This window comes from Leptonotus elevatus, chromosome 5 (genome assembly GCF_054856555.1).
Source record: "Leptonotus elevatus isolate MCC_2025b chromosome 5, RoL_Lele_1.0, whole genome shotgun sequence".
Taxonomy (NCBI): domain Eukaryota; kingdom Metazoa; phylum Chordata; class Actinopteri; order Syngnathiformes; family Syngnathidae; genus Leptonotus; species Leptonotus elevatus.
In genome coordinates, this window is record NC_141243.1 from 19,570,106 (window position 1) to 19,586,419 (window position 16,314).

The 16,314-nt window shown below is 39.9% G+C and overlaps 1 protein-coding gene across 1 annotated transcript; it reads left to right on the forward strand.

The window, feature by feature from the left end:
- The first annotated feature begins 812 nt into the window (after nt 1-812).
- Nucleotides 813-14,955, forward strand: lrrc75ba (leucine rich repeat containing 75Ba). Its single transcript, XM_086076861.1, has 4 exons — nt 813-1,430; nt 6,361-6,489; nt 7,663-7,775; nt 11,806-14,955. The coding sequence occupies exons 1-4, from the start codon at nt 1,146-1,148 to the stop codon at nt 12,398-12,400; spliced, it is 1,122 nt and encodes a 373-aa protein (XP_085932987.1). The 5' UTR covers nt 813-1,145; the 3' UTR covers nt 12,401-14,955.
- The last annotated feature ends 1,359 nt before the right edge of the window (nt 14,956-16,314 follow it).

Genomic DNA, 16,314 nt, shown 5'->3' on the forward strand with positions numbered 1-16,314 from the left:
GAACTGGGGCACTGCGAGTTGGATAAATCCGACTACAAACCTTCCACAAATGCAGCATAAGACCACCATTTCGACTTGTCACGTAAACTCGGAATTGTAGTTTATGGTTTCAAAAGGCAAATGAGTTTGCTAAACTGCGAAAAGCATAATAATAAAAACATCTCAAATCAAACGCTTTATATAAAGCATGTTTTGTTTAAAATAGCCAACACATGTATTGACAATTTCCGAACATCCGGACATTTCTGATGATTACATAAAGCTTCATTTCCATGGCGTATTGTATTGCTTTTGCCTGTGACAATATTGTTATAGTAATCAAACAAGATTTTATTACATTTTCATGTACATTACATGACCACGCCCACAAGACAGCCGAGGCTGAGCTGCACTATACTTAATACTGAATTAAAATGCGAGGAAGCTACACCTCCTGTTGCTTACCTATACAGGTAGGTAAGTTCCATGTGGGACCTTTCTGTTATTTGTCCGCGACCAGCGGTTGAGGATCACTGCATGGTTACTAGACTCTAATCAGTGATTGTCAACTGCTGGTCACTAATCATTAGAGTAAGAGGGGGGGGGGGGGGGGGGGAAAGTGAGATATGTGTCTCAGTGGAAATGACAACACATACCCCCCCCAAAAAAAATTATTTTTTAAATGGTCGTTTTTTGGTGGTTGACCGTTGTGTCTGATGTATACTGTCTGTAATTAATCAGACGGCTTTCACCATAATAGTCCTGCACTTCACGGTGTGGGTCGCGGAGGAGGGACAAACAGCGGGATACGTGTGCTGCGATTGGTCAGACGATCCACGCTGCTCAAACCTAAACAGCAGCGTAAAACAGCAGACTATTCCTGATAAAGCAGCCGGAGCTTTGTGTCCTGGTCGTTATCATCGCCGTCATCACCTGAGCTTCAAGCAAGGTGGGACACGTCAGAGCATAAATTGATTAAATGAGAGTAAGGAGAAAGTGTTTTGGTGCACATCGGAGGCTTTAGTGGTGACCGGCTGCAGAGGCAGACAGCACGACGCCGTTGTTAAAAAAGGAGGCTGATCATGGGTCAGCCCTGCTGCTAATCCGTTCGATTTAGAACAACAACAACAACAACAAGGCAGCCTGCACCTGCGCCACGCATCGGCATGGGCTCCAGACTGAGCAGACAGAATAGCTTGGACAATGAGAATTTCTCCAAAAAGCGACGCAGGCTCCTCGGTGTCGCGGCGGAAGGCGACAATCGAAGCGGCCGGGCAGGCGGGGACTTCCTTTTCGCCCTGATGCTGAAGACGGACAAACTGCCTGGGATGCTGCGTAGGACCAACCACAGCCCCTACATGAGACGGGTGGCGTGGATCAGGGAGATCCAGAAGCTGCTTCGCGATCGCCGGATGGAGCAGGCAACCGACGTGCTCAGATTACTGAGGAAGGTGAGGATGAAACAACACGGGAGACTTGCTGTGAGATATGTCAAAGCCTGCTGCTGTCCGATCTTGGGCCTGTTCTGTCCCTGATACAATCCAAAAGCAACAGATGGCCACCATGGACGGGATGTATGTTGTTGTTGCATTGCTGTAATGACCACTGATTTATTATTATTATTATTATTATTATTATTATTATTATTATTATTATTATTATTAACTGTTCACATATGGTCATTAAGATGTATTTGATTATGTACAAGTTGTTGTTGATTAGGGCAGCAAAGTTAATGTTGCATCCTTAATTTATTTTCATATACTGCATTTCTATAATTGATGGCAGATTTTTAATTTCCCATAGCAGGGAAAGTGAGTGTGAATTCTAACTCAGCAGGTCAAATGCTGTAGAACACGGATGGGTGGATGTTGGTGTAAATGTGATGCAATGCATGGCATATTTTTGTAATTGGTATTTCTGTGAGGAACCAAATTTCTGATTTGAAGTATTAAAAAAATAAATAAAGGGAAGCCCTCCTATATGAAACCGGCTTTACCATCCAACTTCATCCTCCTAATGATGCAATGTGCACACGTAGCCACTTTCTGATGTGTTTATTGTTATCGAAAGTAGGCCACTGACACAGTGTGGCGTAGACACATGGTCAAAGTAGCATACACAGCATGTGACTCACCACAGCGGTCACTTTCACTCTCAGTCAAAATGGCAGTGTTGAAGAAAATGCAGAAATGCATTATGGTCTTCAACCAGACAGTTCTCTTCTAATGAGGACAAGGTTTTCTCACACCATTACCCCTCCCCAGTCCTCTCTTGTTTTGTCCTGATTTCTTCCACTTTTGTTAGGCTTTTCCGACATGTCTGTCTTGACTTCAGCACTGCACGCGCGCCGTAATGGTCTGTACTCTTTGAAAAGAAGGTCACTGACAAGGGAATGCCCTTTTATACTGCTGTCTGCGCTGATGTAGTGATGTCAAATCATTGTCATTTGTGATGACCTATCCAGTTCTCCACCAAATGCAATATGTTTTGTAATAAGCCGTCAAAGTAACACACAACAGTAGTACACGTCAACATATACTGTTTGTCAACGTGTTGATGTTGTGGCATCTTCTAGCTTCTAGTTGGAAACAATTAGCCACTGTTTATGTGTTTGCTTCGCTAGCATCAATCCTGGCATTTCCCCAACCACCCCCAATTTATTTATTTTTGCTTGCAATATGGATTTCGACACATTTGTGCTGATGTCATGTGGTGGATCGAGACACCTCTGACCATAACTTCTACAATGTTACTTCAAAATGGAACAACTGCAGTCGTGTGATTAAATTTCTAATTTAGGGAAAATGAGGTCAGGCAACCAAAGGACTATTCCGCATCACGCATATAGTATTTGTAGGAGCAAGCCAGCTCATTTGCTTGCTTACAGTCTTTCCTTTCATCTTTTCGAATTGTGACCTATGAATCGTGATACGAATTGAATCGCCAGGTACGAGGCAATTCACACCCCTAATGATGATGAAATTCTGTATCTACGAGTAATAATACAATGAAATCTCTATGGATGCTCGGTTTTAGTGAAACTTAGCTTTTTATGAGCGAGACTTAGTGGAATGCTCCTTGAAGTTGTTGGCAGTGGGTGTCTGCCAATGTGTGTCTTGGGCACTCGATTGTTTTGCCACGCTCTGGGTTTTGCTTTCCCCAGTATGTACTTTATATTTATACGCAAGCAGCCGGATGCAACGACCACTCACCGCCAAGCGAGGCGGAAAAGGACACTGCCAAATGCCAGCAGGAACATAGTGGTCTGGCGCAGTGCATGAGACAGACCCAACACTAATGCAAGCTGATGTCAGTGGCGAGAAATATGCTGTAAAAATGTATCTATAATTGTTGATGATGGGCATATTTGGGCAAAAGTATGTCACAAACACCTGGGATCTGTTTTAAATTGTGAAAAAAAATGCATGTCTCCTGACGTCGGAGTGAGATTGCCCCATTGATTTAAAAAATATAATAAAGATTAGAATATGTTCAATGAAATTGATTAATTCCAAAAGTTTGATGCATGCTGTTGTCATATCTTTGAATGAAATACGATGTTCTCACCACACGTGCCCGTAGCTCAGCTCAGAATGTGTTTGCACCTCGATCAAATTCACCAAAATCATTACTCTACCTGCGCCACCACTTAGACTTGTTTCCAGATGGTCTGAAATGTAATCTACTTTTAGCCACCAAATTTGCAGGTGTGCCGGTAGCGTTTAAAATGAATGTCTTTGGTCTATGAGAACAGCCAGCACGGTGCAGGCCAGTCTACCAAATTCGCAAGCATGCTAAATGAGGCTTACACCCACACTAAAATCAAGATGCGCCAGTTTTTACACCTGAGCTTACGTGTGCCGTCTGTGCATATAGAGCCTAAGGATTTTTATAGTTGGAGAGGAATTGCTGCCAGAGGTTACATTACACCCCCCCCCCCCTTTTTTTTTTGGCTGGCCTATTTGGCTGGCAATCATCCGGGATTACAGCCATATAGTTCATCTAAAATATGTTTTGAGTAGCTCTAAAATGGCTCCCATTAACTTCTAATTAAATGCATTCTTTGACTGCAACCAATGAGTTTTATCAGCACTTGCACTTCTGATGAAAATCATTGTTAATGATATTAGATTCAGCCCTGGTTAAATCGTCTTAGTTTTCCAAACAAGTGGATAGTAAACAAAATCACCATATAATCAAAAGAATATGGTAAATACAAACACATTTGAATACAAAATGCTTGTATACAAAATTATTGAGTCTTCCTTCAAAATAAAATTTAACTGCACGGCTAGTTGTTGAAAAAGGCTCCAGCCATTCATCTACGGTGGATGGAAACAGGTTTTGCGAAAAAGAGACTCCAAGACCGGATATACATCGCACGTTTTGACTGATCTACGTCACACGCACGTTTGTAGTCACAATAAATGGCGGATGATAAAGTAAGATATATTTGGAGAGACGAAGAAACACGATTCTTTTTATGATTAATTAAATAAAAAAAATATTAATGCAATTTTAAAAGACTTTATTAACATCAGCTCTCAATGTAACGACACATTTCACTTACATGCGGGAGGAAAGCCAACAAGACAAACTACTTCCGTTCAGTCCGTCAAAACCAACATTCCCACCTGGAACTCCCCATTGTCCCACAGTTCCTTCACTACAACGTCATCTCGCGGCGCACATTCGCAAAAGAAGAGCGGATGGAAACGGGCAGGAAAAGTCCATGTCCGTTTTTACAAAATTCGCATACATTTGGATGGAAACCTGACTATTGTTACTTTCAAAACACCGTTGGCTTCTACTGCAATATTTGAAAAAACATTTTTTAGATATATTTTCATTATGTAGAGTTTCAGAACATATATCTAGCATCTATAAGAATATACCGCATATATTGTACAGTATATAGATGGAACACAAACAAATAGTGCCTATATATTACGATTTATCACTTTCTAAGGAAAAACAAAACTTTTTGGCTCATTTAGCATCACAAATGCAAATCCTTAATCTCACAGTCCTCACTCCTTGTATTTTGTCATTATTTTACACTGAAGACAGGGTACCAGTAAGCTAATAATAATAATACCGGTAATAATAAACTCACAGTATCTTATATATTATAGATACTAGGTTTTCACAAAGCTTCTGATGTAGTCAAAGCCTTCATGTAACATTAAATGTGAGACTAATGTTTGATAAATCCATCCTACTTTGTGAATCGGCCTTACTCGATTAGTCTGTCCTAGTTCAAAGGAATGGTAATTATCTTATGTTTTAGCCTGTCATTGTCGTAAAAGAGTGGAGATGAATGGCATTTTGTTGATGTTGTATATATCAAGTCTTTCTCCAAATACAATGATCCATTCTCCCGTCACGTGTGTGACATTCTCACAACAGTTCTTATGTTCATCTGGGCTTCAGGTTTCGACAATAATTGAGACCGTATAAATTGTAGGATATTTATTGTCTTTGGTTAGCTCTGTTAGCATATTCAAAGTAGTTTAGCTTTTTGACTTTTCTTTTCAGATACACTGAGGCAAATGTGCTTTGTCACGTGTGTGACCATGTGGACATTGACAGACTAAGTCGCAATAAATATCCTATAATTTATAAGATCTCAATTATTGATAAGATTGAAGCCCATCAGAATAGTTGGCAGAATGCAGGTTGTAATCTGTGGTTGACTTCTTCACATTTTATTCATTGGACTGTGACCCACAGTCAAAAGATAGCATATTGTATTCTGTAAACTCCATTTTGTGCAGATGCTGGAAAGATTCTTGGTTTCAAGTTGGTCTTGCACGTGGCATTTTTAAAATCCGTAAACTCTCTTCTAGTTCTGCCTGTGTACCGTTGCCCTTGTTAAGAGGAGCCGGTAACGTGGAGCTGCCAGCCTCCCACTCAAACTGTCTCAATGCAATCGATCCATTGTGCCATGGAGAAAACAAATGTGCGTGTATCTGTGTCTTCAAGGCTTACTTCTCATTAAAGTTGCATGCACCGCCCAAATGCTTGTCATTGCAGTTTGCCTCATTAGGGCTTGCTGATGAGGGCACTTGCGCAGCTGTGTCGCAACTGACTGTTGCTGTTCTCATTGCACTCAAAGACCACAACCTAACGCAGAGATGCACAATGTAAAATTCAATAGCAGTGTATAATGTATGTAGAATTCTGCTGTGGCAAACACTCCTTCATTTTGTATGTGTAATTAGTTTAATTTGTAGTTTTCAGAGGAGTGATAATTAATATTTATAATTTTTTAATATATGCACTTTAATCTAAAGTTGACAATACTGCTCAATTATTTGAGTTTTACCACACACTTTTGGCTGTAAATTAATTTATTGTTTTCCTCCTTTCTTTTAGGATCTGGGCCTAGAAGGTACCTCCCTAAATGACATCTTGTACAAGAACGCTGCCTTCCTCAATCTGGTGGATCCAATTTCGCATGAACTGCTGCTGAGCTTGGCCCGTGAGATGCAGAATCCTAAGAAGGTCAGCCCTTTTCCCCCTTTATAAAACAGTGCTTCTAAATTATTTTGTGTTACACCCCCCCCCCCCCCCCAAGGAAGAAGATACTATTTTGTGCCCCGTCCCCAACTCTCCAATGGACTACACAGTAAATAATATCAATTCCCTTTAAAGTTGTTCTAAGTACAACTCTGCATAACATTCTATCCTTATTAATGAAAAATGTAAATATAAATGAAATATAGATCAATTTAGAACAAAACATGTTTTAGTCTATAACAAAAAAAGATTTAAAGTGCACCAATTTGCCTGAAATGGAAAAAAATAACTTTATTTAAACAAATTTTTTTGAATGCCCAATTGAGCCATTTGATTATCACCGTCTTTGCACTTTTCATCTCTGTTAAACTTTTTGTCATGGTGTCTAAAGGATTTGTTAAAAAAAAAAAAAGATGGACTCGCCACCCCCCTGTCATCACACCGCGCCCCCTGTCGTACTATTTGAGAAGGACTGCTTAAATTAATGAACCCCGATGCAAAATCCTGTTATAGTTCAAGAACTTATTTATGGTCCCATATTGGTTTCCCATTGTTCATACTTATAGATTGACAGATACTGTAAATAGATCTAACAGAAATAGAAATTTCGTTTATCTGCTTATGATTAAAAAAAAAAAATACACTAATTCTGGGAGTCGAAATGTACCATAGAGAGAGAGAGAGAGAGACAAAATATTATCTGTCTAAAAAAAAACTCTTGAAAAAGTAAACCTCTCATGTTATACTCAACCTTGTCAAATGCAAAATGACCAATAGTACGAAGGCAGACATTTGATCTGGTAGGGTCTAGTCTTTACATTTATACTGTTTATACTAATTACGCTGATTGCGTCAAAGCCATCTATGCTATTCAACATCCAGTACAATATTTGAAGTTGACAGCTGCAAAGAAAATAAATCGAGTCCCCCAACTCCACAAAAATGAGGCTTTGTGTCGGCTTGACACGAGCTTCATGTTGGAATCGCTTGTTCTGATTACAGTGTTGTAAAAAAGTGACCATGAAAAAAAGTTTGCTGATTAAAGTGTAATAGTGAGTCGTTTAGTGCTGGAGATGAGGCGTATCGGCTAAATGGAAATAACATCAATTCCAAAACAGCAACTTGTGTTTGTATGATGTCTACTATTTTGGTCCACAGGATTCTGACACCATAAAGTCATCCGATAAAATTTGCAGACAGCTGATCTACCACCTGACCCCACATTCAAAGTGGCTGAGGCAGAGCATGTCCAGGCGGAAATCCCAGGCATGGTAAGCCCTTGTGTCCAGACATCCACTAATAATAACAGTGATAAGAAATCTGCAGCCCAGTTCAACACGTGGCAGGGCACGGTTTCATGTCGAGCTGTAGAGATTTCCATCTCCATAGCTGACATTGAATTAGGACAGAGCTGGCCACAGGCCGACCTGATGGGGAAGCCATGGTGACCGCAGCTGTCAATCATCTTTCCCTTTAAGCGCTTGATCACGTGCATTGCTCGTCTATTGCCGCGGGCTTCTCCCGCTCTCTCTGTCACACGCTCTTCAAAAATGGCACTGCAATACATTTTCTATCCGTCTGATGGCAGGGATCAAATCAGGAATACAAAATCAGCTCCTTTGTGTATGTGTGGCTCATGTGTTTTAATCATGACAAAGCTACTGTAAATATTTTGCACATTGATTTTTTTGAATCCGAGGATATTTTTGGTCTGAAATAAAGACACCATTTGACGATGGACAAATGCGATATAAGCCCTGGCAGGATCATGTAGTTCACTGCGAAATTTACTGTTGGTTTATACGGCTCAGAACAAAAATAAGAAAATAAAGAAAAAGAAAATATTTACATAACTCTTCTGATGAAACATCGACTTAAAACTAGTTGAATGGTACCTTTGCCGTGGCCTGATGGGGTCTGTATCATTTTTACTGCCACTAAGCAACTTTGAGGAGGATGGTGGGTAGGGGTGGGAATCTTTGAATGTCTCACGATTCGATTCCGATTTTTGGGTGTCCGAATCGATTAAGAAGGATTTTTGATTCAAAATTATTTGATTGACAGTGATTTTTGCTTCAATTTATAGATGTTCAAGGAATCGTAATGATCTACTCCCGTCTGACTTGCTAATGCTAACTAGTGCGCTAATCGCGGCACTTTTATCACTCAAAAAAACGGTTCCACGCTGCAAAAAAACAACTTTTATTGGAATAACTTCATCGTGACTTTTTCCTTCTACTCTCTAATGTGGTTATAACTTAAGTATATCAGACCGCGTGGAGCCACACTGCCCTTAAGTGGCCAAATCGGGTACAACATTAACAGCGCTCTCAAATAAAGGCATACACAAAAGTGAAGACAGTATAAAATAATTTAAATAAAATCGATTTGGGGACATTCAAAATCGATTCTGAATCATACTAAATGAGAATTGTGATTATTGTCGAATCGCTTTTTTGGGGCACACCCCTAATGGTAGGAACACTGACACACAAAAAAACTACAAATGTGCTGACTGCTTTATGGCCTACGTCGCTCCTCATTTCCACTAGTTGGTATGCTGAAGAAGAATGATGTCAACTACAGGATTAAATGTGGGGGGGGGGGGTTCTAGGCTGTCTACAATTAATATAATGTTTAATTAATCTTTATAGTTTGCTCTGTCCAAATGTAACACAATGCCAAGTTGGCCAACTTTCTGGGGTCCTTCACCACCTAAAAACAATAACAAGACTTTAGGAAGTCTCGCCAACCCCACAGATTCTGAATGGTAATCATTTTAATATCAGACAGCTGGCATGAAAACATTTGTGTTGTGCCTAGATCAGTGATTCTCAACCGCGGTCCTCGAGTACGCCTATCCAGCCTGTTTTCCATGTCTCCCACGGCCAACACAGGTGTTTCAAACAATCAGCTAATCAGCCAGCTCTGCATGGAGCCTAATAACGATCCTCAGATGTGTTGGCTGAAGGAGACATGGAAAACAGACTGAATAGGGGTACTCGAGGACTGGGGTTGAAAACCACTGTCCTACATAACTGCTAGTGCTAATGCAATTATGATGCAGAATAAATCTTATCTCTGGTCCGAAAAGATTAGACTGGATTGCCATCTTGTGTTTATGAAAATGTCGCATGCCATATAAAAATAAGCTCTCAAACTCCGACTCTCAACTGCATGGATACAGTTGTAATGCAACCAACACAACAAAACAGTCATGCATGTTGAGCAAACATCTATAAGACTCAAATCTTTGACATTGTCACGTCATGAAAGCTAAGCTACAGTAGTTTGATTGTCATCATGTTTTACGGTGCTTTTAAACTTGAGATGTACTATCAGAGTTGGCGAGTGTTGCGGTTACTAATTAATTTAACTTGGCAGCATGAAATATATTCGACTTTCGAGATCTGGTGTATATTTATGATAATTACCATGACAAGTGATGTTATTGATAAACAACAAATCCAGTTTTACCTTAAATTAGATTACTGATCCTCACATGGTTACAAGACCTGATTTCTTTATTATGGAATTTACATTTAATTGAAAGCAGAGTTATGTAATGGATGTTAAATAAATGACATCAATCAACGGGTAGTTTGCTGAGCATCAGTAATTCCCTTATAGCGATTATGTCATTTTTAATCTCACTTCAATTCTGTGATTATTTCCTAACCTTGAGATCCTGAGTTATATTGTATATACTACATACTTTCCTTTTATACCAAGTTGTGATCATTTTAAATAAACTGTATTGTGGTGTTATGAAAAGATTGCGAAAAAAAAGATCTTTGCAACACGGTCGTCTAACTGCAGAATAATCTGAAAGAAGGATAAAAATGGCTTTCTAACAGGATCACATCCATTTTTCATGCTTGCTGAGCTCAAAAAAAAGGCAGCGTGGGGGGTTGGAGGGAGCAGCGTGATCAAACACAATTCACTCAAAGGCCTGCGCCAGCGATGGACATTTTGCTGTGAAGTCCAGTAGGAAGTTGAAGAGCTTGTAATTTAATAATTAGATGGATAGATGATTACATGTTTAAAAACATGTTGAACTGATTTTTTTTTTATAGATTTTAATTTAATTATTATTATTTATTTTTTTACATTGGCCTTTGCTTTCTTTGAACGTGAGTCACTCAGGACCCATTTGCGAAGCTTTCCTTTGTCATTGTGGTCATGTGTCACTCGAAAGCATCAGAAGTGACCCGTACGGCAGCGATGAGTGTTTCAAAAAGGTGCTTACCATTTGTATAATTCAAAAGATCCATCGACGAGCAATGCTAGTAACAGCTTAAAATTAACACACTCTGGCCACAGTGAGAGGCTATGAATGGAAGCGGCCGTTTCTCAAAATAAAATAGTATGTATTTACATGAAATAGCGATTAAAAAAATAATAATTCTTTGTGGGCAACATAAATCGTTTGGGACCAAGGTTATTTTAGTTTACGAAAACTAACGAAGAAATTAAAATTCTAAAAACTATTTTGTTAGCAAAATGAAATAAAAATGACAATGCTTTTTTTTTTTTTTTAAGAAAAATGAAAACTAACTGAAGCTTTAGTCTTTGTTAATTTAATGCACGAGTCTTTAGGGATGACTTTACATGTGATTTTAAGTATATTTATTTCGGAATAAGGACGTCTGAAATCATGTCGCACAGAAGTGAAGTCATCCAGTAGCAGTCAATTCAGATGACGTCACTCCACCGTGCCGATTTTGCATGTTTGACTTTTGGCTCCAATGGCTCGGATCGCCTATTTTTTCATTTAACTCAGCCGAAATGCAACGCTAGGTAAGAAATGCATTACTTATTTCATTTGACCATGGTGTTTATTAAATATTGTGCACAAGTAATACATTTTTCTTTTAAAAAGAGAAGCAATACTAAAACGAATAAAAACGAACAGAATCACCCTGAAAACTAATTAAAAACTAGACTCAAAATGAAATAAAAAATCAACTAAAATGAAAATTCCAAAACTATAATAACCCTGTCTGGGACTGTGGCCGATTGATTGATTTGTGTATTGTCATTAGCCGCGTTTGCCATCTCTTGTGTCATAAAGATGATTGCGCTGTTGGCTGTCGCGGATGTTTTGGCTCATCTGTTTAGTCAGTGGCCGTGCTACAGTCTTAGTCAGCCGTTTGCCCCGAGCCCATCCATTCACTCCCTCCGTTACGCAACACAACAAGCACAACATGTTTCCGGATCAGTGGCCCAACGAACACTTGATTTAGTTTGCTGATTTGTCTTTACTTTAATCGTGTTCTTTCCGTTCCTGTCACTTTACAGTCTCAAGACAACCCTCCAGAAGAAACTGTCCAATGACACTGTGGACTTGTCAGGCATTCCTCTGTCCACCCGAGATGTCCGTCAAGTGGCCTTCTACCTCCAGAACAACCGAGACAGTGTGGTGTCTGTGGATATCAGCTTTACCGAGCTCCAAGATGAAAACCTGAAACTTCTCCTTCCTCTTCTTGCCTCACTACCCAAACTCAACACCCTGGCCCTCAACGGGAACCGCCTCACCCTGACTACGCTCAAGGACCTGACCGAGATGCTGAAAGACCCCAAGAAGTTCTCCAGCCTGGCCTGGATCGACCTTGGCAACAACGTGGATATTTTCACCATGCCGCAGCCGCTGTTGGTGGCTTTGCGCCGGCGCTGTAGCCTGAAGAGCAGCCTACCGACCATCTACGAGTACACGGAGGGGCAACCATACTGCTACCGGATGGAGACTTCCATCGAGGAACCCAGCCACTATGAGGAAGAAGAGGAAGAGGAAGATGCAGAGGACGATGCGGGTAACAAATATGAGCTGGAGCCGTGGGGCTTAGGTGAGAAGCAGCTCTCCAAAGACTTCACGCTTCACTACTGTGAGAGGTGATCAGGTGTTTCCCTCGGAGTGGCTGAAATGTTCTCACGCGGCAATCTGTTAACTTCCTTCGCTCCACCAACCTCACACCTTCCAGCCCAGTCACCCTTGAGGCACGAGGGAGACCACATTGTCCAACACCCAGTAACACCAAGATGTCTCGGAATGAACCGGCAGCGGAGACTTACTGTGTAGGTGGATGGCGCTCTTGGGAACAAAAAGTGGAGGACTGGATTCATCGGAGAAGCGTCTCTCTCTCTCTCTCTCTCTCGCCCTCTCGCTCCCCTTTACTATTTATCTGATTGTAGCAGCAAAGAAGCAAATCCAAAGGAGATTTCGGTCAGTTGTTTGGCTGAAGAAGCAGCATTTTGACAGTATTTCGAGTGGAAGGCGAGTTCGTTTGGAACCAGTGGATCCCCCCCACAGCCCCCCCCCCCCCCCCGAATTGTCGACCAGGACTGAGACGATCTCCGGCAGGCAGAGCCTCGCTCCGCATTGTGTGTTCTCTGTTAATCTCTCAACAAAAGCTATGACACAAGTTCAACAGACTACGCAGCCGACGACCTGTCACATGACCCTGGCAAAACTGCTAGGTCAAGACTTTTTCGCCCCTCCCTTTCCTAATGTTTACTTGTGAATGCCCATGCTGCCCTTGTGTCAATGTAAATGAGGAGACAAAACGTAGCTCTGTTGTATTACCGCTCACTCTTTTTTTTTTTTTTTTTGCACATTTGGTGAGCAAAGCAATCTTAGATGACAACAAGTAGGAATAAACAATGGTAGCTGTGACTAGTTGTTTATATTCTTGCTTAAAAACGTCACCTGTGTCACGCAATCATCACCACTGTCACAATTGAACAAACCTTTAATATGGGCTTCGGAATTCAGTTGTTCATTTCTTTGGTCATTGTCATTATAAGTAGAGGGTGACTATCTTCATTTCCAAGAAAATAGGATTTTGCTCTGCCTAAAGATACCTATATCATATGGATGCTATACATGTAGAATATTTGATTTTGAATCGCTACTGCCACCTTTTGACGAAAAATGAAATCGCCCATCTTCACATAACACGCACATGACGTCACATCCACAGACAGAGGGCGGGAAATTCGAGCCCGAATCCAGTGCAGCCAGAGACTTGCAGGATAACCCATTGTGAACATCTAAGGTGATAATCTTAGAAGATGTCATAAATGGTCAAATAAAAAGGCTACTGTAAAGATATTTTGGGGGGAAAAGTTCCATATTGCAGCCTTTTTTTGGGTAGGAAAAAAAACACAACTCTCCTTTTGAAGTCTCACTTAAATAATGACAATATTCCAAGCTCAACCTCCTTTGCTCCCATGATGGGCTATGTTATAGTGTTGTCAAAGTGTGAACTCATTGATTAATCATGTACATTAACGCAGATTAATCACACTATTAATTTTGTTATCGGTTAGCTTGACAGCGGATGGTTACGTTAAAGGTAGCACAGGTTGTGTTTGAGCAATAAACAAACACATGCATTAAAGTCAAGTATTTAATAAATGTTTGTGTATGACATTCAGAATACTTGTTTTAGTCAAAAAATGTGCAAGACATCCTCATAATAACCGTAGAAAGAATTAACACATAACAGGTGCTCTGTGATTGATTATGATTAAGCAAAATTCTAGAATGTGATTAAGCTGATCATTTGACAGCACTATTTTATTTTTTAATTGAATGGGGGGATTGAACTCACATCATGACTGTCTCCAGTTAGCAAGCGCAAAGCGTTACCAGTAAGCTAAAACTCTTTGAACATTATTTGAATCAAATACAGTAAATACTTATTTTCCTGATCCTCCACCCCGGACGCACAGGCAGGATGTAAAAATGGGTCACCCTACATTCATATTCATCTCCATGTGTTACTACCCTTCTTTGTTGGCTCTCTTTCTGTTTTTTTAATATTGCCATGACTGTTATCTCATGATGATTGCAGGGTCATGTACTTCGTAGTAGCACATAATGGTCAGGCAGGTTAAAAAAAAAAAAAAAAAACCTTCAATGCACTTTTCTGTTTGTATTTCTCCATATAGCAATCTCTATGGATAATTGTTCAATGCAGAAGCTGTCATTTTTACAATGCTGATCCAAATGGCTCATGATTGTTAGAAAGTTCCACAAAAAACTGCTGCTCCATTAGAATATGTATACCCTAAATGTCTAAATGTGCAACATACTCTATGTATATGTTTATCTCACTGGTTATTGTTGTAATTATGTGTTTTTGGCGTCTTGTCCTATTCTGTGACTATATGGGTCCAATTTCATCAAATTGGGCACAGTGGCCTTCTCGTGTATACTGAAAATAGACAGAGAACAAAGTGAATGTGGCAATTGGTACTTTTATTACATTAGCAAATAATGTAATTTGTGGTTACGTTGAGAGCAGGCATTATTTATGTTGAACGTTTCGTCTGGGGAAGAAGACTGTCCATTTGGTTTGTAGCGTCTGTTTCATGTCTGCAAACTTTTCCTTGTCGTAGTTCGTATTTTCCAAAGCCAAACTCTACCAATAAAATAATTGATCCAAACTGTAATTGATGTGTGGTTTCAGCTCAGAAGATTTAAATATTGCAGATTCTGAAAATGATCTGTGAGCTCCTTAGGCCAACTTTACATTTTTACCTTGCAGTTCCTATAAAGGTCATTTGCACGCGTTCATTTCCTTGCTGAACTCCAGTGAGTCACATTCTGTTTTCATGCGCAAGCACACATTTTAAAATGCGCTCATCTGTAAAAATACCAAAAGAAAGAAAATTCCACCCATGTGCACAATTACACCGCTCTTTGTGCTAGACTTGCGCTGGGCGAAATAGAGTCCTTTAAGTTGAATGAGCACGAAACAACCTTTGGTGCTCATTTGAAAACCACACCAAAACTGTTACGTGTCTCCCTGAGTTTTATGCCAACAACTGCAATTTTTCGGTCAAAAATAGATTTTCTACATTCAGTGTGCAAAAAAAGGTGAGAGTTGTACATTTGCTCACTATGGCCTGAGCATCTGACAGTTCCTGGCAGAGAAGAACCTTGGCATGCCACAGCAACCTCCTTACTTAAAGTTTTTAGGTTCTGGTGGGATAACTTGGAAGGGGGGAAACTTGTAGTCTGAAATTGAAAAACTTTCATGCCGTACCTCTGCTAAAACTGCCAAAAAATTGTAAAGCCTCAAGAGTCAAATTAATTTGGTTCATTTACAAAACAAATTTCTAATTTTGTGGAAACTAAATGCTAATGCTCGTGTATATATAGACCGTTTTGTGATGATATGAAAGAGGAAGTCAACCTAAACATTTTCTTAACAATAATATGTTCTATGCAGGCCCACTACTCTAAACATGGTATTTTGATTAATAATTACATTTGTGCAATATGAATAAATTAGCTGTTGTTTATCTCGGGGGCGGCCATTTTGCCACTTGCTGTCGACTGAAAATGACATCACAGTTGCTCGGTGTTCAGGTAACGACCAAACACGGATGACCTGTTTCCCCGAGTTTAGTCATGTGACGTTAGCGAGATGAACCGTGATTGGTCATTAACTAAGCTGAGCAACTGTGATGTCATTTTTAGTTGACAGCAAGTGGCAAAATGGCCGCCCCCTGAGATGGATAAAAACAGCTGGATTTTGCTGCTCTATTTATATTGCACAAATGCAATAAGAACATTTTGGGGTTGACTTTTTTTTTTTGCACCTCCGCTAACTTGTTTTTGTATTTCTAAATGTCCAGTTTTGTAACATATTCAATAATAAGTCAATAAACAGTATGACAATTAGTTTTTACTGGAATTTGACAAATTATGTATGTAAACTAACTGTAATATATTCTATGTGTTAAAAGAATAATTTATTTTATGCCACTATGTAACTGAAAACCAACAGCAAAAAAAAG